At 41.9% G+C, this 25,212-nt stretch overlaps 1 protein-coding gene and 1 pseudogene across 6 annotated transcripts in view; one reads left to right on the top strand and one right to left on the bottom strand.

Annotated features, from left to right (window-relative positions):
• ASH1L (ASH1 like histone lysine methyltransferase) overlaps positions 1-25,212 on the top strand; it is a 185,567-nt gene that overhangs the window by 138,132 nt on the left and 22,223 nt on the right. For 5 of the 6 annotated variants that reach the window (XM_040999029.1, XM_040999032.1, XM_040999027.1 and 2 more), the window contains 10 exons: positions 1,621-1,694; positions 3,122-3,167; positions 3,275-3,383; positions 7,578-7,784; positions 7,903-8,049; positions 19,648-19,756; positions 20,718-20,882; positions 20,998-21,092; positions 22,765-22,922; positions 23,538-23,690. In XM_040999029.1, coding sequence (XP_040854963.1) covers positions 1,621-1,694; positions 3,122-3,167; positions 3,275-3,383; positions 7,578-7,784; positions 7,903-8,049; positions 19,648-19,756; positions 20,718-20,882; positions 20,998-21,092; positions 22,765-22,922; positions 23,538-23,690 — 1,263 coding nt within the window. The remainder of the gene's footprint in view (positions 1-1,620; positions 1,695-3,121; positions 3,168-3,274; positions 3,384-7,577; positions 7,785-7,902; positions 8,050-19,647; positions 19,757-20,717; positions 20,883-20,997; positions 21,093-22,764; positions 22,923-23,537; positions 23,691-25,212) is intronic. The other variant, XM_040999031.1, reaches the window with a different exon arrangement.
• LOC121168683 lies at positions 610-838 on the bottom strand (annotated as a pseudogene).

The following is a 25,212-nucleotide window of genomic DNA, read 5'->3' as shown; positions in this document are numbered from 1 at the left end:
GGTGATACAGAATTTTGATAACAGAGACCACAGAGCACCCTCTGGCAGGATTCTCAGCTGGGCCTACTTTGCATGTACAGCTAAGAATGGCTAGATGAAAACAACTTAGGAGACAGTGAGCTACCACACAGTGGTGTTTCTCCCCGCCCCCCCCTTTTTTTTTTAAAGATTTTTTTTTTTTTATTGGAAAGGCAGATATACAGAGAGGAGGAGAGACAGAGAGGAAGATCTTCCGTCCGATGATTCACTCCCCAAGTGAGCGCAACGGCCGATGCTATGCCGATCTGAAGCCAGGAGACTCTTCCGGGTCTCCCATGCAGGTGCAGGGTCCCAAAGCTTTGGGCCGTCCTCGACTGCTTTCCCAGGCCACAGGCAGGGAGCTGGAAGGGAAACGGGGCTGCCGGGATAGAACTGGTGCCCATATGGGATCCCGGGGCGTGCAAAGTGAGGACCTTAACCACTGTGCCACTGTGCTGACCCCCCCCCTTTTTTTTTTTTTTACAAAAGTTTATTTGTAAATGTACAACGGGCTCCAGGGTGACACTTCATTCTAACCATGGGGGGCTAAAGATGCTCCAGCCGGGATGGCGGATGTTCAGACACATGTAGCGTCAAGGGCAACATCACTTCAGATGCAAGGAGCAGCTTTTTGCCAGATTTCTTAATTCCACCTGTGGCCAGGGGGCCCTTCCCCATGACCTTTGCTTTCAACTCCTCGAGTTTTTTCTGGTCTTATTTCTGTTTCTGCTTGAAATCCTTATCCTCCTCATCCATCTCCTTGGCCTGCTTCTTAGGTTTTTTTCAGGGGCTACTTTTTGCCACCTTCCCGTCCAGACATGGCATCTGCCGCCCGTTCCCCAGACCCTGCCTCCAGAAACAGATGGAGAGGCCTTTTTTAAGTTAGAAAGGAGATATAAAAATTGGCCTTACAAGTAGCATTAATGCAGGCATTTGTTGCTTCTTGGAATGCCCACATCTCATATGACTGCCTATGCATCTCATATGACGTCCTAGCTCCTATTTGGTCCAGCTTCCTGATGATGTGCACTGTAGGAACAGCAGGCAGTGGCACAACTCCATCCCTGGAGTTCCTGGTTCCTTACTTCAGTCTAGACCAAAGAAGATCTTTTGCTTCTCAAAAAAAATTAAAATAAGATTTTTTTACAGTAGTATTTTCATTAATGGGAAAATGTTACTAGATCATAAAATTTGCGTGGTAAAATGCTTGATTTATTTAAATGTAAAGTCTTCTCCTTTTTGTAGTTGATCTTAGATTATGTGTAATAATGGAGGGCAAGTGCCAGAAACTTTATGGTTAATAATTTGAATAAGCAAATTATTAGTATTTGATTAGCCTTTATAATGACCTATGTGTTTTTAGTAGACATTTTCCTGTTAATTGTTTTTGCATAGACTACTATGAAATTAAAATGTATCCTTAGCATTTGTTACAAAGATTGTAGTAGAGAAGAACAGGAAAGTTAAAAGTTAGTGGTTTAAAAAAAAAGGTAGTGGTTTAAAAGCTTCTAGCTGGTACATACTAGATATTTTGGCTTCTTATCCTTTTGTTCGAGTACATGTCAGAATAGGTTTTGAAATTGATAGTGTTTTTTGTTTCAGGAAAGTATCTAAGACAAAAGAGAATTGACTTCCAGCTTCCCTATGACATCCTTTGGCAGTGGAAACACAATCAGGTACAAAGAGCCCGTTTTGCCAGATTTTATTCTTAGTTGTAAAAGGAGTGGGGTGTGCAAGTCTCTTTCTCTGCCTCTTTGTTATGTTTTCACCTTAGCAAATATCAAATGTCCCTGTGAAGGTTAGAAGGCCAGGAGAAAGGGGAAAAAATGCATTTACATCCATATTTCATGTGACCTATTTGCCTTTATTCATATGGCAGAATATCAGTGAGTTCCTATTTCCCTAGGCAGCTTTATCTTATTATTCTGGGCTTTTGTTTTGGTAGCAGTGATTCTGTTTTGTAAGATCCTGTTGATGCAGGTCTCAGGAGAATTAAAATGCACTGCCAGCAGCACTAAGAAATTTCAGGCTTTATTTTTGTTGGCTTCTTCACATTGGTTTGTAATTTGTCTTTGAAATACAGAAAAGATTCTTCTACCAAAGGAAACAGAGAAATGTTTGACATTCCTATAGTTTTAAGACCTCTTTTAATGTGTTGGTAAATAAATAGGAAAATCCTGTTTTTTTTCTTACTCCTCTAATTGGAAAGTTTCCCCCCCAGTGATTTTTGTACTGAGTGATAGCTCCCAGGCTCCATATTGACAGCAGCCATGGAAAATAACAATACTTACAAAAATGAGGGACATGGGTCCCTGCGTTTTCCCATAGCCACCAAAGGTTAATTCTAGAAAGTCACGAGCAGTTGTCATTCCCCTCTGTAGTCTCAGTTCTGAGAGTACAGAATGTTAGATGGTGCTTTGAACATAATGACTCACAACAGTGTGGTGAGATTAAGCTAACAAATTACTGAACAGTACAGTATAAATTGATCTTTGTCTTATACTGCCTTCTATGGCAGCATAAAGGCGGACTATCTCCCCTAATATCTTCTTGGTTAAAATGTGAAATCTCCATTTTTTTTCCCTTCCTCCCCCCTTTATTCACTAAACTAACTTCCTGTGTTGAAATTTGATATGTGTTTTCCTACAATTTTAACCTAAAAAAACAAGGTATTAATCATTTTAATTTCATATAGCTACCAAGACCATCTAAATAGCCCTATGTATATGTTCCTTTCTTCTGATACAGGCAAACAGAATCTTAATTTGTCCACATGGTCTGCAGTGTGATTTTTTTTGTTTGTTTGTTTCACTTCATCTATACAACAGCATGTGAAGAAAACTTTAAAATACGTTTCTGTAAACCGTTTAATTTTTTTTTCTGTTGAATCTTACTGTTTCTTGCCTTTTATTTTACTATAAAAAGTAATTACATTTAGAGTTTTCCTCAGTCATTTCTAACCCAGTAAGTCTTGTAAATATGTCTGTATGGGCAATTGATAGTTACAGAAATGGATAACTTAATGTGTTGTTAGTAATTGATGTCATAGTCCAGCATTTCAAGTTAAATGCTATATCAACATTTTCTTCTCTTTTTTTTCTAGCTATACAAAAAGCCAGATGTCCCACTATATAAAAAAATTCGTTCAAGTGAGTAACTTGGGAGTGATCTTTTCTCCATATCATTAATGTTCTTACCTGAGCACTTGAAAAATGATCCAGTATATTCACAAACTATTCTTTATTGTCTCCTCAAGATGTCTACGTTGACGTCAAACCCCTTTCTGGTTATGAGGCTACCACCTGTAACTGTAAGAAGCCAGATGATGACACCAGGAAGGGCTGTGTGGATGACTGCCTCAATAGGTACTGTATTGATCTGACTCCTCTAAAGCAGAGGTGGGGAGCATCTCTGGCACAGGTGCCCAGAAGAGCTATAAATCGTTTGATCTGACCTTGCCAAAGCAACTGTACCTGGGACTCAAAAATACAGTAAATTTATGGCAGGAATAAACATGAATAAGTTCCAAGATGCTAAAAACATTGTTAAATTACGATTTTGATTTGGGGCCTTTTAGGGGTTTTTGTTGTTGTTTTTAATTTTTGATGTTTACACATTCGATTAAGGTGGAAATGGTCAAAGACTAGGGGAAAGCAGATGAGACCACTCTTTCTACACCCTCCTTATCTTCTTCCAGTATCTGGGGAGTGGTGGGACAAGAGGAGAAACCACACCCATCCTTCCAACTGCCACAGTACCCTGGGATAGGGAATGCGCTCCGGTGTCATCCCAGGATCCCCAGTGTAGAGCGTGTTCTGAAGGTTCTGTTCAAGTGGTTTCAATAGTTCTGACATGCTCTCAATCTCACAGATCCAAGGATGAGGAAATCTTTCCCAGGTCCATTGGTTGACACAATTCATTCCAGAGTCTCCATTCACCCAAAAATTTGCTATTAAGCTTCTCTAGGGTAGTTGACCAATTTGTTCTGCCCTCCTTCCTCTGCTATGGTATCAGATGTCCTCCACAGTTTCCAAAGGAATGCCTCATCCTCCATGTGCATCTGAGTATACTCTCCACTGCAGTATCTTCAGTACCTGAGGAAGCCCCATTCAGATACATGCACTCCAATGTCACATCCCAGGTTCTACCACTCTCCCCTTTGTTGGAGTTTTGAGTCCAGAGGTTCAGTTGGGGGAACCCTCAAAGAAATCTCATCTGAGGTGATGCCAGACCTAATTCCTATGTGCACCCACCAGTATGGAGTCTGGTTCATTCTGTCATACACATCAGCCTACACACACGCTGCTCATTAGTAGTTGCTAAGTCTGACCTATCTCCAGTTCCATCTCTTACGCAAACTAGTGGGTGCTACAGCCCAACCCAACCCTGCCAGTTACACACTCTTTCCCCCTGTATGCCATCAGAAGCTGCAGCCCAAGGCTTTGGGCCATCCTCTGCTGCTTTCCTGGGCCACAGACAGGGAGCTGGAACGGAAGCGGGGCTGCCGGGATAGAACCGGCGCCGATATGGGATCTCGGGGGTGCAAGGCGAGGCCCTTAACCACTTGCGCCACTGTGCCGGGCCCAGTGTCTTCTTTCTAACTGAAGATAATTATCTTGAATTAAAGAATAATCCAGTGAATACTTTCTATGTTTACTGCTCATTTATATGCCTTGATGCTGTGTGTATTTATCCTTTACATTAAGTATGGGATTTTTTACATAAGCCAGATGATGCTAAAAGCATTTTAAAGCTTAATCTGTATGCATCTTTCCTTACAGGATTTTAAAATCATGATTATAATTTAATATTTTGATCTAGCGTTTACTGACCTTTTCTTTATTTTTGTCCCTAAATGAGACTCCACAGGAGGCAGAAAAGAGAATGGCTCCCTACGGGTCTAGGAGTTGAAGAAAAAAAAATACAGTGAGAAGAGACACACATATAACATTTTGGAAAATGCTGCTTGATAATTCACTAGTAATTGTGTAAGCTAGTCACATAATATAGAAATAACATTCCCAATAAGGAATAAAAATTTCTGTAGAACAGTAGCAATTACACTCAGCACCACTGAGCTACATAAGTATTATTAGAATAAGGAGTAGGCATTTGGTCTAGCACTTAAGACTTCACTCAGGATGCTTACACATCCCATGCTGGATGCTGCTATTGATTCTAGATCCCTGCTTATGCACAGCCTAGAAGGCATCAAGTGATGATTTGGTCCAAGCCTTGCCTGTATCAGCCCTGGCTGTTTCAGGCATTTGGGGAGCAAACCAACAGAGAAGACATCTGTATGTTTGTGTCTGTATGAGTGTGTGTTTCAGCCTTTCAAATAAGTAAAGAATAATGTACAAAAAGTACAAATAACGTACAAAAATAATGGTTAAGATGCCAGGGTTTGTTTTTTTTTTTTTTGGAGATTTATTTATTTTTGTTTAAAAGGCATGTTTACAGAAAAAAAGAAGTGGAGACAAAATATAGAGAGCAAGATCTTCCAGTGATTTACTATGCAGATAGCTACAATGGCTGGTAGAGTTGTGCAAATCTAAAACCAGAAGACTGGAGTTTCTTCCAGGTCTCCCACATGGGTGCAAGAACCCAATAATTTGGGTCATCCCCCATTGCTTTTCCAGGCACATTAGCAGAGAGCTGCATCAGAAGTGGAGCAAATAGGACTCAAACCAGAGGCTATACGGGATATTGGTACTGTAGGCAGAGGCTTAACGTAACTATGCCAAAGCACCAGACCCCCACATTAAGTCTGTAAATGGAGGATGGCATTGTGCAGCAGATTGAATCACTGCTTGGCAGTAATGGCATCCCATATGAGCTCTCTTTCATTTCCGGGCTGCACCTCTTCCAATTCAGCTCCCAGCTAATGCATCTGGGGAAAAAGCGTAGGAGCATAGGATAGCTCAGTTAATGGGCAGCTGCCACCCGAATCAGAGACCCGGATGGAGTTCCTGGTTCCTGTCTTTTGACCTGGCCCAGCACTGACTGTTACAGCCATTTGCAAAGTGAACCAGCAGATAAAAGATCTTTTTCTTTCTGTGGCTTCAAATAAATAAATCTTTAAAAATAAAGCACACTTAAATAAGAGACTGATGGAATTATGACTCCTTATGAAGGACTATGCTATTATAGCAACATGGGGAAAATCTGTTGGGGGGTGAGAGTTTGAGGGGAATCCCAATCTATACGAAATTGTACCACAAAATTCAAAAATTCAAAATAAAAATATGAAGATAAACTAATAAATACAGAAGGAAAATAAATTCTAAAAATAGCCATGAGCTGCTTCCAGAAAAGGAGTGTGCAATGGTATGCTTTGAATACCTGATAAGTATTACAGATCAATTTTCTGTTGGGATCTTACATCCTGTATTCAAGTGCACAAGATTAAGTCCTAGCTCTACTCCAGGTTCCTGTTGATGTGCATCCTAGGAAGTAGCGGGTAACTGCTAAGATATTTGAACCTCTATCACTCTGTCACACTATATTGTGTTGCCAGTTTTCTCGTGACCAGTCAAGACACTAGGGAAGTAAATCAGCAGGTAGGAGCTTTCTATCTTCCTCATCTTCTCTAGCCCTCTATCCTTCCTTCCCTCTGCCTCTCAAATAAATTTTTAAAATATATTTAAAAATTTGAAGAATGCAGTATAACCATCAAGTTATTTTTTCTCCTGTGGATCATAGTGCATTTATTTTTAGCACAGATAAATGATGATAATTTTCCCAGGATGCTGAATATATAATTATCTTACTAATTTACAAGAAGCATTTATTGTTTACAATCTTGGAAATTTTTAATATGGTTAATATTTTTATTGCATGCTAGTTTAGTCTTTCTGGTTTTTTTAAAAGACTTATTCATTTTTATTACTAAGTCAGATATACAGAGAGGAGGAGAGACAGAGAGGAAGATCTTCTGTCCAATGATTCACTCCCCAAGTGACTGCAACAACCGGTGCTGTACCAATCCGAAGCCAGGAGCCAGGAACTTCCTCCAGGTCTCCTACACGGGTGCAGGATCCCAAAGCTTTGGGCCGTCCTCGACTGCTTTCCCAGGCCACAAGCAGGGAGCTAGATGGGAAGTGGAGCTACTGGGATTAGAACCAGCGCCCATATAGGATCCTGGCGTGTTCAGGTGAGGACTTTAGCTGCTAGGCCACGCCGCCAGGCCCTTGTCTTTCTGATTTTAGCTTCTTTTACTGAAATGAAAATTGATTTCATTTTTTTCTTTTTGATGATGTTTGCATAATTGCTTAGGGTCAGAATGATTGGGGTTTAGGGAAAAGTGGGTGTGATCATTGTTTCCAAATTTTCCATTTCTTCCTCCTGTATCTGAGGGAAGAGGAAAAATAAGAGGAGAAGCCATACCCAGTCTCCCAAATGCTCCAGGGGATGGGGAATGGCTACCCATATCAACCCAGGGTCCCTGATGGGGCACACGTTCTGAGGCTCATGTATTCATTCTTTAAATTCTTGCAAGAAATGGGTACATTAAGGCATATGTTGTGTAAACTAATACCCATTTTTTTTTTTCTTTCTAGAATGATCTTTGCTGAATGTTCCCCCAATACTTGCCCCTGTGGTGATCAGTGCTGTAACCAGAGGATACAGAGGCATGAGTGGGTGCAATGTCTGGAACGATTTCGAGCTGAGGAAAAAGGCTGGGGAATCCGAACCAAAGAACCCTTAAAAGCTGGGCAGTTCATCATTGAATATCTCGGGGAGGTTGTCAGCGAACAAGAGTTCAGGTAGGATGGTAAATAGTGATACTCTGGTAAAGTGGCAAAGGTATGAAATTACAATGGAGAATAGAAAGCTTTCCATCTTAATCACTAATTGCCTTTCAATTATTTCTCTCCTCTTCAGAAATAGAATGATTGAGCAATATCATAATCACAGTGACCACTACTGTCTGAATCTGGATAGTGGGATGGTGATTGACAGTTACCGCATGGGAAATGAGGCCCGATTCATCAATCACAGCTGTGACCCGAATTGTGAAATGCAGAAATGGTAAGGAAGCCAAGAATCCAACAGAACAGAAGGCATTGAGGATAGCAAGAGGTTGATCTTTCCACAGTGTCAGTCAGCTTACAGGTGAACAATGTCTGGCCAATGACTTGCATAAGAAGTAGTAAATCATTTCATCTGGCCCAGCCAAAGTAACTGCAGGTAGGATTTGGAGTTGAGGAAATCCGTAGCTGGCTATATTTTAAGTTGATAATTTTGGATGGCCCATTGAATGATATTATAAATATCCAGATGGTCCTGAGCAGAAGAAAACTTCCCAACTTCTTGTATGCAAAGCAGCCCAAGCAATTCCCCTTCAGACCAGATCCTCCAGGTAAAAGAAGCTCCCAGTGTTTCTTCAATCCATGCTGGTAACTTCCAGGAAATACGATAATAAGGATAACAATAATGCCTACTATTTATTGAAAGCTTATTGTGTTCTACATACCATGTTATGTGGGTAAATCCTGTGCCAGCTCATTCAGCTGCATATATACCTGCATAGCCAGTGAATTTGTCATAATGAGAAATAAAAGAAGTGATATGTAAAGTCCATTCTCTCAAATAGTTAACATCTAGTTGAGATGCAAAAAATTATTTCTACAGTGATAGGAAGAAAATATGAGAATTGTATGTCAACAACTATGTTCTGCTTTGTAATATTTTGGGTTGTTTCTTTTTAAGATTTATTATTATCATTATTTAATAAAGATTTATTTATTTTATTGCAAAGTCAGATATACAGAGAGGAGGAGAGACAGACAGGAAGATCTTCCGTCCGATGATTCACTCCCTAAGTGAGCACAACGGGCCGATGCTATGCTGATCCCAAACCAGGATCCAGGAACTTCTTCCAGGTATCCCACACGGGTGCAAGGTCCCAAGGCTTGGTGCCGTCCTCGACTGCTTTCTCAGGCCACAAGCAGGGGGCTGGATGGGAAGTGGAGCTGCTGGGATTAGAACCGGCACCCATATGGGATCCTGGCGCTTTCAAGGCAAGGACTTACGCCGCTAGGCCATGCCGCTGGGCCTCAAGATTTATTATTTTTTATTGAAAATACTTCGGCGTGTTTTTTTTTTCTTTTTTTTTAAGATTTATGTTATTTTCATCAGAAAGGCAGATACACAAAGAGTAAGATCTTTTATTCATTAGTTCACTTCTCAAATGGCTATAACAGCTGGAGCCAAACTGATCCTTCAGATCAGAACCCAGGCGCTTCTTCTGGGTTTCCCACGCGGGTGCAGGGTCCCAGTACCTTGGGCCATCCTCAGCTGCTTTCCCAAGCCACAGTCAGGGAACTGTCAGTCAGTGGAGTTGCCCAGACACAAACTAACACCCATATGGGATCCTGGAGCCTGCAAGGCGAGGATTTAGCCACTAAGCTATCATGCTGGTTCCCCAATTTTACATTTTTTTAACTCACACATGAATATATGGAAATATACAGATCTTAAGGGACTATATTTTTATCAGTTTTTCTAAATGTGTATGCCCATATAGACCATATTGCTATGAAAATGTAAAGTGTTTTCATTTCCCTTCTTCCTCTTCACAGTCTTCCCTCCAAAACAAGACAAACCATAATCACCTGTTCTGGTTCTAAGCTTCATGAATATGCACTCTGTTGTTTCTGGCTTCCTTTGTTTAGCATAAAGTCTTTACCATTCATTCATGCTTTGAATAGTCAATGATTTATTGCTTTTAAATGTTATTTTTAACAATTTAACCCCAATGTGTTTATTTTTCTAAGTACATTTATTAATAGTTCTTTGAAAAAATCACAATTTATTAAAAATTGCACAAGAAGAAATAGAAAGTCTGAATATCCCAGAGAAAATGAAATCTAGAATCCAGGGTTGTAGTGTAACAAAGCCACCACCTACAGTGCCATATCCCATGTTGTTCAATTCTTGGCTGCTCTGCTTGCAGTCCAGCTCCCTGCTGGTATACCTGGGGAAGCAGCCAAAGTTCTAGGTCCTAACTTAGGACTGACCCAATTCCAGCCATTGCAGCCGTTTTGGAAATGAGCTGATGGACGGAAAATTCTTTATGTCACTCCTCTCTCTATAAGTCAGCTTTTCAAATCATTTCAAAAATAAAAACAAAAAAAAACTTTAAAATTTCATAAAATAGCAGCAAATGAAATTAAGCAACAAATAAGTCAAAGGTCAATAATGTGATCATGTTGATTCAGTAACAGGAATGACAGATTGGTGTAAATTTCAAAGATCAATATATATGGAAAACAGTGAAATTGCACTACTGTGTCTGTGTGTATCCAACAGAAATGGAATCCTCTGTTGAGGACAGCTGTCCCTCCATTTTTATGGCAGCACTACTCTTGGTAGCTAAGAATTAGAGCCACCTGAGTGTTCCTTGACTAACAAATTCATAAAGAATAAAATGTTCTTACACTTTGGAATACTGTTTATAAGAAAAGGATGAAATCTTATCATTTGCAGCGTGTATGTTCCTTCCTGTCATTTTGCTAAATGAAATAGGGCAACCACCAGAAAAACTACATGATCACATAGTAGAATCTTTTTTTTTTTTAATCATAATAGAATCTTTTAAAACAAAAGTGGTGTGAGGGTAGGTGTTTGGTACTGAGATTCACTCACCACTTGGGATGCCCATGAGCCATCTAAGAGTTTATTTTTAAATCTCAACTCCACTGCCAGTCTAGCTTAACATGCCTGGGCAGCAACAGAATGGCCCTAGTACTTGTGTTGTAGTCACTCATGTGGGACGCCTAGATGAAGCTCCTGGTTTCTGGTTTTGGCCTGGAAGGGGACCAGCTCTTGGGTATTTGGGGAATGAACAAGCAAATAGAATATCTCTCTATCTTTATCACTCTCTCTTTCAAATAAAAGAGAAAAAATGTTTTCCTCATAGAAATTGAGAATAAATGACAATTATGAGACTGAAGGATGGGGGACTAGAGAGATGGGAAAAGTTTGATTAATGGGTGGGAAAAAGATGTTATAATTTTATGGTAACTATAGGTAATGATAATATGTTGATTTTTTTAAACTAGAGGAAAAGATTTTGTTTTCACCATACAACAGTGATAAATTTGAAGAGATAAATGTGTTCCTCCTGATTGGAACATTATAATATGTTACACTTTTAACAAAATAATCTTGGGGTGGAGTTTGGCTGGCCCAGGAGTTAAGAAGCTGCTTGAGACCCCTATGGCCCATCTCAGAGTGCCTGGGTTCTAGTCCCAGTTTGAGTCCCAAACCTCGTTTTCTGCTAATAGACACCCTGGGGAGCAGTAGGTGATGGCTCAAGTTCTCAGATCCCTGTCCACCAGTGTGCTAGACCCAGGTTGAATTCCAGGGCTTCTCCTGATTTGGGCATGGCCTAGCCCTGTTGATTAAAAACATTTAAGAGTGAATTAGTGGGCTAGATGATTTCTGTCTCTCTCTGTGCTTTTCAAATAAGCCAAAAACAAATAAGTGAATGATGTTTGTAAAATAATATACGATACACCATAAATACATACAATGGCTATGTGTCAGCTACAAAAATAAACTTAAAACATTAACATGGCGGTACTAGTAGTTAAGATGCCTACATCCCAAATCAGAGTCCTTGGTTTGATACCCAGGTCTACCTCCTGACTCAAGCTTCTTCCTAATACAGAATGTAGGAGGCAGTGGTGATGGCTCAAGTAATTGGATTCCTGCCACTCACATTAGAGAACTGGATTGAGTTCCTCACTTGTAGCTACAAAACTACCCCAGCCCAGCCATGGAAGGCATTTGAATAGTGACTGAGCAGATAGGAGATTCTATCTATCTATCTATACCTATCTATCCCCTTCTCAGATAAATAACTGAAAATTTAAAAAATAATATAGGGCCCAGCATGATAGCCTAGTGGCTAAATCCTCATCTTTTATGTGCCAAGATCCCATATAGGCCTCAGTTCATGTCTCGGCATCCCCATTTCCCATCCAGCTCCCTGCTTGTGGCCTGAGAAAGCAGTAGAGGATGGCCCAAAGCCTTGGGACCCTGCACCTGTGTGGGAGACCTTTAAGAAGTTCCTGGATCCTGGCTTCGGATCGGCATAGCATTGGCCGTTGCGCTCACTTGGGGAGTGAATCATCGGACAGAAGATGTTTCTGTCTCTCCTCCTCTCTATATATCTGAATTTCCAATAAAAATAAAATCTTTTTAAAAATTAAATAAATGAAATAATCCCTTTGTTAAAAGATAATATAAATTCAGAGTTAATATAGTTATAGAAATTTAAAAACCCTTTCCTACTTTTTTTTTAAAAGATTTATTTATTGGGCCCAGCGCGATGGTGCAGTGGTTAAGGTCCTCACCTTGCACGCCCGAGATCCCATATGGGCGCCGGTTCTAATCCCGGCAGCCCCGCTTCCCTTCCAGCTCCCTGCCTGTGGCCCGGGAAAGCAGTCGAGGACGGCCCAAGTCTTTGGGACCCTGCACCCGCGTGGGAGACCCGGAAGAGGCTCCTGGCTTCGGATCGGCATAGCATCGGCCCGTTGCGCTCACTTGGGGAGTGCATCGGACGGAAGATCTTCCTCTCTGTCTCTCCTCTCTGTATATCCGCCTTTCCAATAAAAAAATAATAAAAATAAATCTAAAAAAATAAAGATTTATTTATTTTTATTACAAAGTCAGTTATACAGAGAGGATGAGAGACAGAAAGGAAGATCTTCCATCTGATGATTCACTCCCCAAGTGATCACAATGGCCAGTGCTGTGCTGATCCAAAGCCAGGAGCCAGAAACAACTTCTAGGTCTCCCACACGGGTGCAGCGTCCCAAGGCTTTGAGCCGTCCTCAACTGTTTTCCCAGGCCACAGCAGGGAGCTGGATGAGAAGTGGAGCTTCCGGGATTAGAACCAGCACCCATATGGGATCCCGGGGTGTTTAAGTGAGGACTTTAGCCGCTAGGCCACGCTGTTGGACCCCCTACTTTCCAAAATACCTAAAATTCACATACTAATATTGACACAAAGTGTTGGCAAGGTTGTCAAACAGGATTCCTAATTAAATGTGTTAAAGAAACAGGAACTAATCCTCCACCTGCAGCACTGATTTGAGTCTTATCTACTCTGTGATCTAGCTTTCTGCTTGTGTCCTGGGGAGACAGCAAAGATGTCCCAAGGTCTTGGGCCTCTGAATCCATGTGGGAAACGTTGAAGAAACTCCAGGCTCCTGCCTCCTGGGCCTGTCCAGTTCAACAATAAAACTAGCAATGCTTACCAAGGCTAGTCATGCTTCATAACCCAACAACCACACTCTTTAGTCAATCCCCAAATAGAAATGAATGATTATGTTCAAAAGTCCTTTAAGAGCCTAGCATTGTGGTGCAGCAGATTAAGCCTTCACCTGCAATATAAGCATCCCATGTCACAGTGCTGATTTGATTCTCAACTGGGATGTGTCTCCGGTACTTGGGCCCTTGCTACCCATTTAGGAGACACAGATTTCCTGATTCCTAACTCCTGGCTTTAGCCTGGCCTTAATGGTCAGGCCATTGAGAAGTAAGCCAGCAGGAAGATATCTTTTTCTGTCACTCTGCCTCTTAAATAAATAAAAAATGGGTAACCATTTTTAAGAATGACATTTTTCTGTGTGTTTTATTAATAAAAGATTTATTTGCTTGTCCCACATGGTTCTAGAGACTTGCATTCTTGGACTGTCATCTGCTGCCTCCCAAGTACATTAATGGGAAGCTAGTTCAGAAACAGACACACACTCCATCTTAGGCACTCTAACACGAGATGTCGACATCCCTAGCATTGAGTTAGCCTGCGCACTGCAGGACCAGCCTCAGAAAACTTATTTTATTAACAAATAAATGTTAATAAATGTTTGTTAATAAAATAGGTATAAGGTGTGATATAATGCAATTCTATACAGCAACATAAAAGTACTTATTGATCCATGTTATGCTGTATAATATGGATTAAAAGAAGCTGAACTTATCTACACAGTCTGCACTATGTTCTGCATGACTGCATTTATTTGATGTTTAAAACAGGCAAAACTAGTCTTTTGTGACAGGTCTGAATAGGGCCACTTCTTTTGGGGATAGATACTGACTGTGAGGAGAGCTTTCTGGAGGGTTACATAGGTATATGCATATGTAAATATTCATCAGACTTTATAGTTATGATTTGTATGTTTTGTCTTACTTTAACAGTCTGCATTCACTGCAGTTACAGGTTGTAGCTAGTTTAACAGAAAAGGAATATGGGAAGAGCTGTTGCTGGGGGGTGTGGGGAATCAGAGTTTGGGTCTTGAAGTGCCTGGGCGGTAGGAGGGGCCATTATTAGGGGTAGTCAGAAAAACATAAAAGGAAAAACAGAACTCTTAGAAGGCAAGAATGGAGAAAAAGACTTAAACATAGGAAATCTCTTTTTCAGGGAATAAATAATTTTTATCTATGAAATATAATACACCAAAAATAAATATAATTGTTGCAATTTCTGCCAATAGTTTTTAGCATTTTGTAGCTCTTTTTTTTTTAAAAGATTTGTTTTTATTATTTTTTTATTGGAAAGGCAGATATACAGAGAGGAGAGACAGAGAGGAAGCTCTTCCGTCCAATGATTCACTCCCCAAGTGAGCGCAACAGGCCGAAACTATGCCGATCCGAAGCCAGGAGCCTCTTCTGGGTCTCCCACGCGGGTGCAGGTTCCCAAGGCTTTGGGCTGTCTTCGACTGCTTTCCCAGGCCACAGGCAGGGAGCTGGAAGGGAAGCGGGGCTGCCGGGATTAGAACCGGTGCCCATATGGGATCCCGGGCGTGCAAGGCGAGGACCTTTAACTACTGTGCCACTGCGCCGGGCCCATTTCTTTTTTTCTTTTGATGATGTTTATAGTTGATTGGGATGGGAAGGGTCGAAGATCGGGATTGTGGGTGAGACCATTGTTTACACATTTTCTTTTTCTTGTATCTGGGGAAGTGGGCATACAAGAGTTAAAAACCACAACCACCTCAGTACGCAGGGATGGGGAACAGCGTGTCATCCCAGGATGCTCACTATGGAGCATTTTCTGAGGATTCTGCTCATGTAGCTTCAACAGTTCTGAGATGCTGTTGATATTGCCACTCCAAGGATAAGAAAATCCTTCCAAAGTCAGTTGGCTGGTACCTCTGAGTCTGCATTTGCCCACAAATTTGCTGTCAAGCTTCTCTGGGGTAAATCATAAGTTTGTTCTGCCCTTTCCTCTCCAAACCAGTGGGTGCTGTGGCCCTACCCTGCCCACCAAATACTCATCCCTCATGTACACCAGTGGGGTTGTTGCCCAGTCAGAGCAACCCCTAATAACCCCCTGCTGGATTCATCACCAGCCCTGGTTCCTGTGCCTGCCAGCATATACTGTGTACTGGAAAGGTGCCCCAATCCTCCCCACTGAACCCACTCTCTGCCCTGGATCTTGACTCTCCAGGTGGTTCTGCGGTCTAGCTTGACAGGACTTGATCCCAGTCCTAGCACTTGTCAACTGATGCTGCAGCAAAGCCCAACCAGCCTGCCCTTACTCTGGCTCATGTCTGCAGCAGTGAATATAATCGGTTAGCCCAACCTGGCTTGCCCCCTAACCCAGTTCACATGCAGGCCAGCAGGTGTTATACCCCTGTCCGGGCTGGTCTGCCTCCAGTCCTATCTGTCATGCTTATAAGCAGGAGTAGTGCTCCAGCAGGGGATTCCTCACATCTCCCCTGCTGGGTGGGCTTGCACAGCTCTACTACTCTCCCTACCCTCCAGCATACCTCAGTCTCATGTGTGCTGTGGCCCAGTTTAGCATGGGTGCCTCATTTTGGCATTTGCTGGCAGGTACTATAGCCTAGCCCAGCCTGGTCCGCCCCAAATTCCAACTCGTGCTGGCAGGTGCTGCCACCCAACCAGGCCCAGCCCACCCTGTCCCACACTCCATCCTGGTTCTCAGATCTGACATTGGGTGTTATGAACTGGCTAAGTCTGGCCAGCCCCCAGACCTGACGCACCCATATGCCTACAGGTACTATAAGTTGGCCTGGTATGGAATGCTCCTTGTCTTGGTTCTTATGCTCACCTGCAGGGACTGTGCCCTGGCAAAGGAATTCCTGAAGCTCTTCTATGAGATTTCCTCCCAGTGATAGATCTCACATACATCAGTGAGTCCTTGGTTTGGACTGACTTATTCCACCTCCTATCCCGACAGGAACAGTGGCCTTTTCCAACCCACCCACACTCAATCTGGTTCTTATAGTTAGGTGTTACAGCCCAGTCACACCTGGGCCATGCCCTTAGGCAGCTCTCAGGTGACCCAAGACCTAGCCCAGCCCATTCCACCCACTCTGGCTCTAACATACACCAGTGATTGCTGCTGTCTAGCCATGTCTGACATGCTCCAGACCCAGTCCACACCCTTGCTAAGGGACACTACAGCCATGTCCAGCCCAAACCACCACTCCCATTCCAGCTCTTAACTGTTCACCATTACAGTGATAAAAGTTATCTATATCATGGGGAATTTGGAGGTCAGACTTAATCATTCTCTGATTTTTGTCAAGTCCAAGGCACATCACAAAAGAAAATTAGTTGGCATGGCTGGAGGTTTGAGAATTAAAGGGTTTTGAGATTTTTCGAAGGCAGCCAAATGGCAATTCTGTGGGGATCTTAAACTTTTAGCCCCACTGTAATGTCCTGAGTCCAAGGTGGTGGGATTAGTGTAACCTTGGATTTCCGTAGAGGATAAAGCCTGAGAATCAAAGTGTGGAGAGGAACCTGTTGAGGGAGAGTTTATACTCACCCATCACTCAGCAAGTAGTAGGCCTCTGTTAACCTGATTGGAGTAGCACTTGCAGTCAGCAGTGGCTGAGAGGCTATAAAAAGGTTTTCTTCACAAGTAGTCCCAGTTATGGTCTGAAGAGGTTATTTGTGTAAGCTCAGATCTCCAGTGGGGAATAAACCAAGTCCTATCATGGTATTGAATGCAGTGAGGTCTTTTGAAAGAATAGAAGCTGGCTCATAGGAGCATGGGTCTGGACTCTATGGTAGGCTAGATAGAATGAGTTTCTGGTGACTCAGATCCTGGGAAGGGGGAGCTTGCAGTGGGACCTGAGCAATGCACCAGTGTTAGCTGTTTTCACCACAAACCCAAGACGGCAGACACTACAAGTCAGCCACATGAAAGGTCCTTTATTCCATTGAGGAGGCAGCCACAGGGTGGGGGAAAACTGGGAGCAGGGAGAGAGAGAGGAGCAGAGCAAGATTTGTATGTTTTATTTCTATAACTTATACCAAAATTTTGTTTTTGTGATACAAAGTATGTGTAATCAAATTTTAACTATTGTGGTATAGACCATGAATCAGGAGATGTTTTAAGCATGTCTTTGTGGCAGTAAAACTTTTCTCAACTATTTTTTTTTATATAATACATAGTTTTAAGAATATAGTGATACTTCCTATCCCACACACACTCCCTTGTCCTCCTCCTTTTCTTATTTTTCTTTTTTTTTTGTATTATTTTTTATTGATTACATTGCATTATTTTTTTATTGTTGTTAACATTGTATTATGTGATACAGTTTTATAGGTACTGGGGATTCCCCCCACCCCTCCCATACCCCTCCCCCCATGGTGGATTCCTCCACCTTGATGCATAACCACAGTTCAAGTTCAGTTGAGATTCGATTACATTGCATTATGTGACACTGTCTCATAGGCTCTGGGATTCCCCCAACCCCTCTCCATACCCTCCCCCCATGGTGGATTCCTCCACCTTGTTGCAGTATTACAGGTCAAATTCAGTCAAGATTCTTTCATTGCAAGCATAGAGTTCAGCATCTTATTGTCCAGATAAATTCAACGGTTTCTTGGGGAGACCATCTCTGGTCTGAAAGCAGAGCTGGCAGAATATCATCCCGATCAATTAAAAGCCACAACATAACATCAATATCAATTTACAACATTATGAAATTAATTGACATGGTATTGAGTAACAAATATGTTTTAAAATGCAAGTTCTTTTTTTTTTTTTTTGTGATACAGTTTTATAGGCACTGGGATTACCCCTACCTCTCCCACAACCCTCCCCCCATGGTGGATTCCTCCACCTTGCTGCATAACCACAGTTCAAGTTCAGTTGCAATTCCTTCATTGCAACCATATACCTAGCTTAAAGTCCAGCATCTTATTGAAAAAATGCAAGTTCTTAACCACATCCTGTGACGACTTCATTGACATTTCAATTTCAGTTTATACACAGAACCGGGTGCTATACACCTTGAAAAGGCTATAAGGTACTATTCAGCTGTCTCGTGACTATTTTCATTTTAGCATTTAGCAGTTTATAGTGTTGAAGCTTAATTTTGCTGAACTTGGCAGATTTGGGGATAGTCTAAACTGGCTTATAATTCTAACAAGGCATATGTCAACAGTTGCAGTGCAGAACAGTTTTAGGAAGAGTGTGCAGAGAAATCTTCAATACCTCAGTGAGGAGTAACTAATCTTTGTCTCCTACCTAGTAATGCATGTGTGAGTCCACGCTGACCATTTCCTGTCTGGTTCCAAGCTTTCCTTGTTGTTCTCTGTCTACCTTTTCTTATTTTTCTTTGAGTTTTTACATTGCAGCCATTTGGAGAGTGAACCAGCAGATGAAGAGTCTCTCTTTGTCCTTCTGTCTGTGAATCTACCTTGCAAATAAATAAATATTTCATTCCGATTGTAGTATTTGTGGTGCCAGAGCAAGCACAAAAATAAATAAATGTTGTTGTTGTTTGGGGGAGGGGGAAACAGAGGTAAAAAGAGAGATCTTTTATATACTAATTCTTCACCAAATGGCCACAGCAGTCAAGGCTGGACCAGGCTAGACCTAGAAGCCAGGAGCTTCATCCATGTCTCCAACATGGGTATGGGAGCCCAAACACAATCACTGGTTTAAAGTAAAAATGCTTCCTAAATACTAAGGGGAAACAATTATAAAATCTGAAGATATTAGAAAAAATAATATAGGATACTGTTCAAGCTTAATTGTAACATGTTCCTCATTAGTGGAGAGGAAGAAAAACTATGAAGTCAAACAACCCTGGTATTATTTCCCTCGATTAAAAAACTAATTTTCCAGGATACTTTTGTAATAATGACAATGTACATTCATACAAATCCAGAAATTTAATGGATTCAGTCAGAAAAGACAAATAACAAATACAGAAAAATATTTTGTGGAAAAAAATATTCAGGGCCAGCACGATCACTCAATGACTCAACCTTACAAGCAGTGGGAGTCCATATAGGTGCCAGTTCATGTTCTAGCTGTTCCACTTCCCATCTAGCTCCCTGCTGTGGCCTGGGAAAGCAGGAGAGGATGGCCAAAAGCCTTGAGATCCTGCACTTGTGTGGAAGACCTGACAGAAGCTCTAGGCTACTGACTTTTGAATCAGCAGATGGAAGGTCTTTCCCTCTGCCTCTCCTTCTCTCCATACTTCTGATCTGTCTTTACAATAAATAAATCGTCAAAACAAGGAAGGAAAAATTTCATCAGGCTTCTTAATTAGATATAAGAACCAATAATTGTATCAATTTTAATAGCATTAATAATCCCACCCTTAATATACTCTTTCTTCATAGGTCTGTTAACGGAGTATATCGGATAGGACTGTATGCTCTTAAAGATATGCCGGCTGGGACTGAACTCACTTATGATTACAACTTTCATTCCTTCAATGTTGAAAAACAGGTAAGAATAATTGAATCTAGTAGTGGGTGGAACTTTATTGCATACAATACTGTGAAACATGAGCTTTCAGTAACTACTGAATAGGAGCCAGCACGTAAAAAGCAGTTTTTCACACCCTGCTATTCTAGTGAAAATCCAGTCCAATTTTTATATTCTCAATTAGTTATGTACGAATTCCTAGGTTTACATACTCAGTCTTGGATGTCCCAATAAATGCTCAGGCATCCTCCTTGAAGCTGTCTGTGAGATTGTAGGTTAAAAAAAAATCATTCTGGGCCTCGGTGCAATGCGGTAGCGTAGTGGTTAAAGTCCTCGCCTTGCAAGTGCCGGGATCCCATATGGTTGCTGGTTCTCATCCCAGCAGCCCTGCTTCCCATCCAGCTCCCTGCTTGTGGCCTGGGAAAAAGCAGTCAAGGACAGCCCAAATCCTTGGGATCCTGCACCTGTTGTGGAGCCCCAGAAGAGCTCCTGACTCCTGGCTTCGGATTGGCTCAAGTCCAGCAATTGCACTCACTTGGAGAGTGAACCATCAGACAGAAGATCTTCCTCTCTGTCTCTCCTCTCTGTATATCCGCTTTTCCAATAAAAAAAAAAATCATTCTCGGACCTGGCATAGTAGCCTGGTGACTAAATCCTCACCTTGCAACTGCCAGGATCCCATGTGGGTGCTGGTTCATATTGTGGTAGCTCCACTTGCATACAGCTCCATAACTCTGGCCTGGGCAAGCAGTAGAGAATGACCTAAAGCCTTGTGACCCTGCACCCACATGGGAGACCCAGAGGAGTTTCCTAGGTCTTGGTTTCAAATTGACTCAGCTCTGGCTGTTGCAGCCACTTGGAGAGTAAACCAGTGGATGGAAGGTTGTTTTTTTCTGTCTCTCCTTCTCTCATTCAATCTACTTTGCCAATTTAAAAAAAAAAAAAAAAAACTTTTTAAAAAAAATTATTCTCTTTCCTTAAGCAACTTTGTAAATGTGGCTTTGAGAAGTGTCGGGGAATCATCGGAGGCAAAAGTCAACGCATGAATGGAGTCAGCAGCAGCAAAAGTAGCCAGCCCGTGAGCACACACAAAAAGTCTGGTCGGTCGAAAGAGAAGAGGAAATCCAAACACAAGCTGAAGAAAAGGGTGAGGGAGTATTCATGGCTTCCAAGAAAGCAGTTACTGAAGTAAGGGAGGTATTCTACGAGGTGACTTCTGGTCCATCATTCTGTTTCTCTTATCTTATCCATTTGTTTTTCAGAAAGGTCATTTATCTGAAGAAACCAGTGAAAATGCCAACCCTCCAACAAAATTAACCCCCCAGTTACAGATGAAGCCGATGTCCAATCGAGAGAGGTAAAATGATTTTTATACCTGGGTTCTTTTTACCTTATTTTATTTACTTGTCAATTTGAAAAATAGGAAGCATTTAGTCTAGTAGTTAGAATGCTAATTAAGATGGCAGCACTCCGCATGATGGTTCAGCTCCTGACTAGTTTCCTGCTGGTACAGACTCTAGCAGACAGTGGTGATAGCCCGAATAACCAGGGTCCTGCCATCCATATAGAAACTTGGAGTGAGTCAATGGCTCCTAACTCTTGCTCAGCTCAGCTCAGCCCCACTTCCTGGGAGAATTTGGGAAGTGAACTTGTAAGGAACTGCTTGCTCCCTCACTGTTTCTCCTTGCCTTTCAAATAAATAGTATTTTTCTTTTTTAACAAATATCATTTATTTACTTGAGAGGAAAAGTGACAGAAAATATCTTCCATTCTTTGACTCACTGCCCAAATGCTTACAGCAACAAGGGCTAGACCAGTTCAAATCCAAGCACCAGGAATTCCATCCACGTTTTCTACCAGAGTGGCAGGAAACCAGGTATGTAGGTCATCATCTGCTGCCTCCCAGACAGATTACCAGGAAGCTGGATCAGAAGTGGAGGCAGGGATTTGTCCCAGGTACTCCAGTATGAGATGTGGGTTTTGCACACAGCACTTAACTTGCTGTACTATGATGCTTTTACTCCTTGTGCTTAATTGTTTTTCTAAAAGTTAATGGGTCCAGGGGCCCAATACTGTAGCCTAATGGCCAAAGTCCTTACTTTGCGTGCACCAGGATCCCATGTAGATGCCAGTTCTTATCCTGGCTACTCCACTTCCCTTCCAGCTCCCTGCTTGTGGCCTGGGAAAGCAATGGAGGATAGCCCAAAGCCTTGGGACCCTGCACCCATGTGGCAGACCTGGAAGAGGCTCCTGGCTCCTAGTTTTGGATTGCCTCAGTTCTGACCATTATAGCCACTTTGTGATTGATCCTATAAATCTGCCTTTCCAATAAAAAATAAATAAATCTTTTTTAAAAAAGTAATGGGTCCAGAGGCCGGCATGGTGGCATAGCAGCCCGGTCCTCTACCTAAACAATGTCCATTCAGGTCCCTGTTTCTCCACTTTTCTTACAGCTTTCTGCTTACATCCTGGGAAAGCACTAGAGGATGGCTGAAGCCCTTTGGGCCCTGTTCCCATGTGGAAAACCTGGAAGAAGCTCCAGGCTCCTAGCTTCAGATCAGATCAGCTCGGCCATTGTGGCCATCTGACAAGTGAAACAGCAGACAGAAGATCTTTCCCTCTGTCTGTTCTTTCTGTGAATCTGATCTGCCTTTCCAATGAAAATGAATAAATTTTAAAAATGGTAAAGTCTGAGTTACAGAAAGAGAGATAATTTATGCCTTTGTTCACTCCCCACATGGCTGCCATAGCCAGGCCTGGGCCAAACTGCAGCCAAGAACTAGGAACTCCATTCCAGGTTCCTATGTGGGTGGCAGGTACCCAGACTCCTGGGCCATCTTATGTTACTCCTCCCAGGCCGTTAGCAGAGAGCTGGATGGGAAGTGGAGCACCTGGGACTCGAATCTGTGTGCCTGTGAGATGCCAGCGTCACAGACATCTCTGGTGTAGCTTTACATGCTGCACTACAACACTAGCCTCATTACTAATGCTTATTGAATTGATAAAAGAACTTTGTCCCTTCCTTGTAGGAATTTCGTATTGAAACATCATGTATTCTTGGTTCGAAACTGGGAGAAAATTCATCAGAAACAGGAGGAAGTAAAGCAAACTAGTGATAATATTCACTCTGCATCATTATATACCCGCTGGAATGGCATTTGTCGAGATGATGGGAATATCAAGTCTGGTAAGGCACAGGAAATATTTCTGTTATGCAGGATCATTCAAAAAGTGATTGTTCTAGTTACTTTGTCTGTTTAAAGATAGCTGCTTGTGAAACATTAATCATTAATAACATGTCCTTCCTCGTCTCTACCCTTCCACAAGCCTCCCCAACATCACCACATTCTGAAATCATTGCAAGGTGTGATGATAACAGCATCTGTAGTCCTTCCAACCTGGAAAATAGCTTGCAGATGGATTAAATGGTGATGCCAGTGTGGAGAGAGATTAATACTGTCAGTTCAAAGACTTTCCCACTTCATACTGAATCAGCGCTAAATACACAAATGTCAGATTTCCTTTGTCTAAGCTCATGGGTGAATGGCGACATACTTATTTAAAGACCAGACTTAGCTACTATATTACACAGCATTTGGCCGTAAAGCCAAGGTCCCTCTTAGAGTATTATGTTGTGATAAACTCCAGTGCTTTTTTTAGTTTTTGTTTGAAGAAATAACTCTCTGCCCTCCAATCTGCTTAATCATTCAGGAAGACAGAGCAAACAGCAGGAATCAGTTGAGGAAGAGAACCACCTAGAGCTCCTCATTTTCTGAAATTAATTTTCACTTTATCTTTCCAGATGTTTTCATGACCCAGTTCTCTGCCCTGCAAACAGCGCGATCTGTTAGAACAAGACGCTTGGCGGCTGCAGAAGAAAACATTGAAGTGGCTCGGGCAGCCCGCTTGGCCCAAATCTTCAAAGAGATCTGTGATGGTATCATCTCTTACAAAGGTGACCATATCTACTGCAAATTCATTCTTCTTACCCTTTTTTTCCCCCTTCTCTCAAAAGGCAACGTTACAGAGGCAAAGTAGAGACAAAATTCATCCATCTGGTTATTCACTCCCCAAATGGCTGTATTGACCGGGCTGGGCCAGATCAGTCAGAAACCCAATTACTGGGGTTGTATTCCACTGTTTTGCCAGGCATCTTAGTGAGGAAGTTGATCCTTAGTGTTGCAACCAGGGACCAGAGCAATGACTAAGCTGGCTAATCCTCCCCGGCAAGTGCCAGCACCTTATGTGGGTTCCAGTTTGTATCTCAGCTGCTCCACTTCCCATCCAGCTCCCTGCTTGTGGCCTGGGGAAGCAATGGTGATGATCTGAAGCCTTAGGACCCTGCACCTGCATGGGAGGCTGGGAGAAAACTTCTGGCCCCTGTGTTCAGATTGGCTAAGGTTCAGCCATTGTGGCCACTTATGGCCAGCAGATGTAAGATCTTTCGCTCTGTCTCCTTCTCTTTAAGTCTTTCTTTCAAATAAAATAAATAAATCTTTAAAAAGGAATTTTTGCAATCATACAGGGTGCTGGCATCACAGGTAGAGGCTTAAGTCAATGTGCTACACAATGCCAGTCCCTCTTCTTACTCTTTTTTAATGAATGATACCAGGGCCAGTATTGTGGCATGGCAGGTAAAGCCACCACTTGTGATGGGCACTGATTAGAGTCTTAGCTGTTCCACTCTGGTCCAGCTCCCTGCTGATGTGCCTGGGAAAGCAATGAAAGATGTGGCCCGACTACTTGGACCGCTAAACCCACACGGGAGACCTGGAGGAAGTTTCTGCCTCCTCACTTTGGCTTGGCCACTGTGACTGGGGAATGAACCAAATGATGGAACATCTCTATTTATTTGTAACTCTGCCTTTCAAATAAAAAAAAAAAGTATCCTTTTTTTTTTTTTAATGAAACTACCTTACCCTCATTCAAGACCAAGAACAAATAACACTGAGAGATTAGGAATTTAGGAGGTTCACTAAGTCTATCTTTTGTGGGTGAGTATAAAATATTAGGACAAATTGTAATATTAAAGGATTGTGTTTGAATCCCAAGATCTTATACGTCAATATTTATGTCTAACTTTTTCATAGTGAATTACTGTATTTAGAAATTATACTTGTTAGCTGTTTGGTAGCTATTCCTATTTGGATTCAGGTCTTTGACTGATACAATTTCCCTGACAGAGTAAGTAGCAATTTAAGGAAAAAAGTATTATGGAGTATTAGGAGCTGTGGCTCCTAGCCAATTTTTATTTTTTGGTGTACTTCTTCGAGTGTCTCGCAAAAACTATCAACACTTTCCCAATATTCAGTGTATGTTGTTAGGTTTCAAAGGCCTTAAAATGATCTACATTAAGAGAAAGAACATGATAAACATCTTGCATCTAAGTGTGATGCAAAGGGACAATAGGACATATGTACCCCATACCGGAGTATCTGGGTTCAAGTCCCAACTGTGCTCCCAATTCCAGCTTCGTG

Source organism: Ochotona curzoniae, unplaced genomic scaffold (genome assembly GCF_017591425.1).
Source record: "Ochotona curzoniae isolate NIBS_2020 unplaced genomic scaffold, NIBS_Ocur_1.0 scaffold_1037, whole genome shotgun sequence".
NCBI classification, from domain to species: Eukaryota; Metazoa; Chordata; class Mammalia; order Lagomorpha; family Ochotonidae; genus Ochotona; species Ochotona curzoniae.
This window is presented reverse-complemented; position numbering and strand designations above follow the sequence as displayed.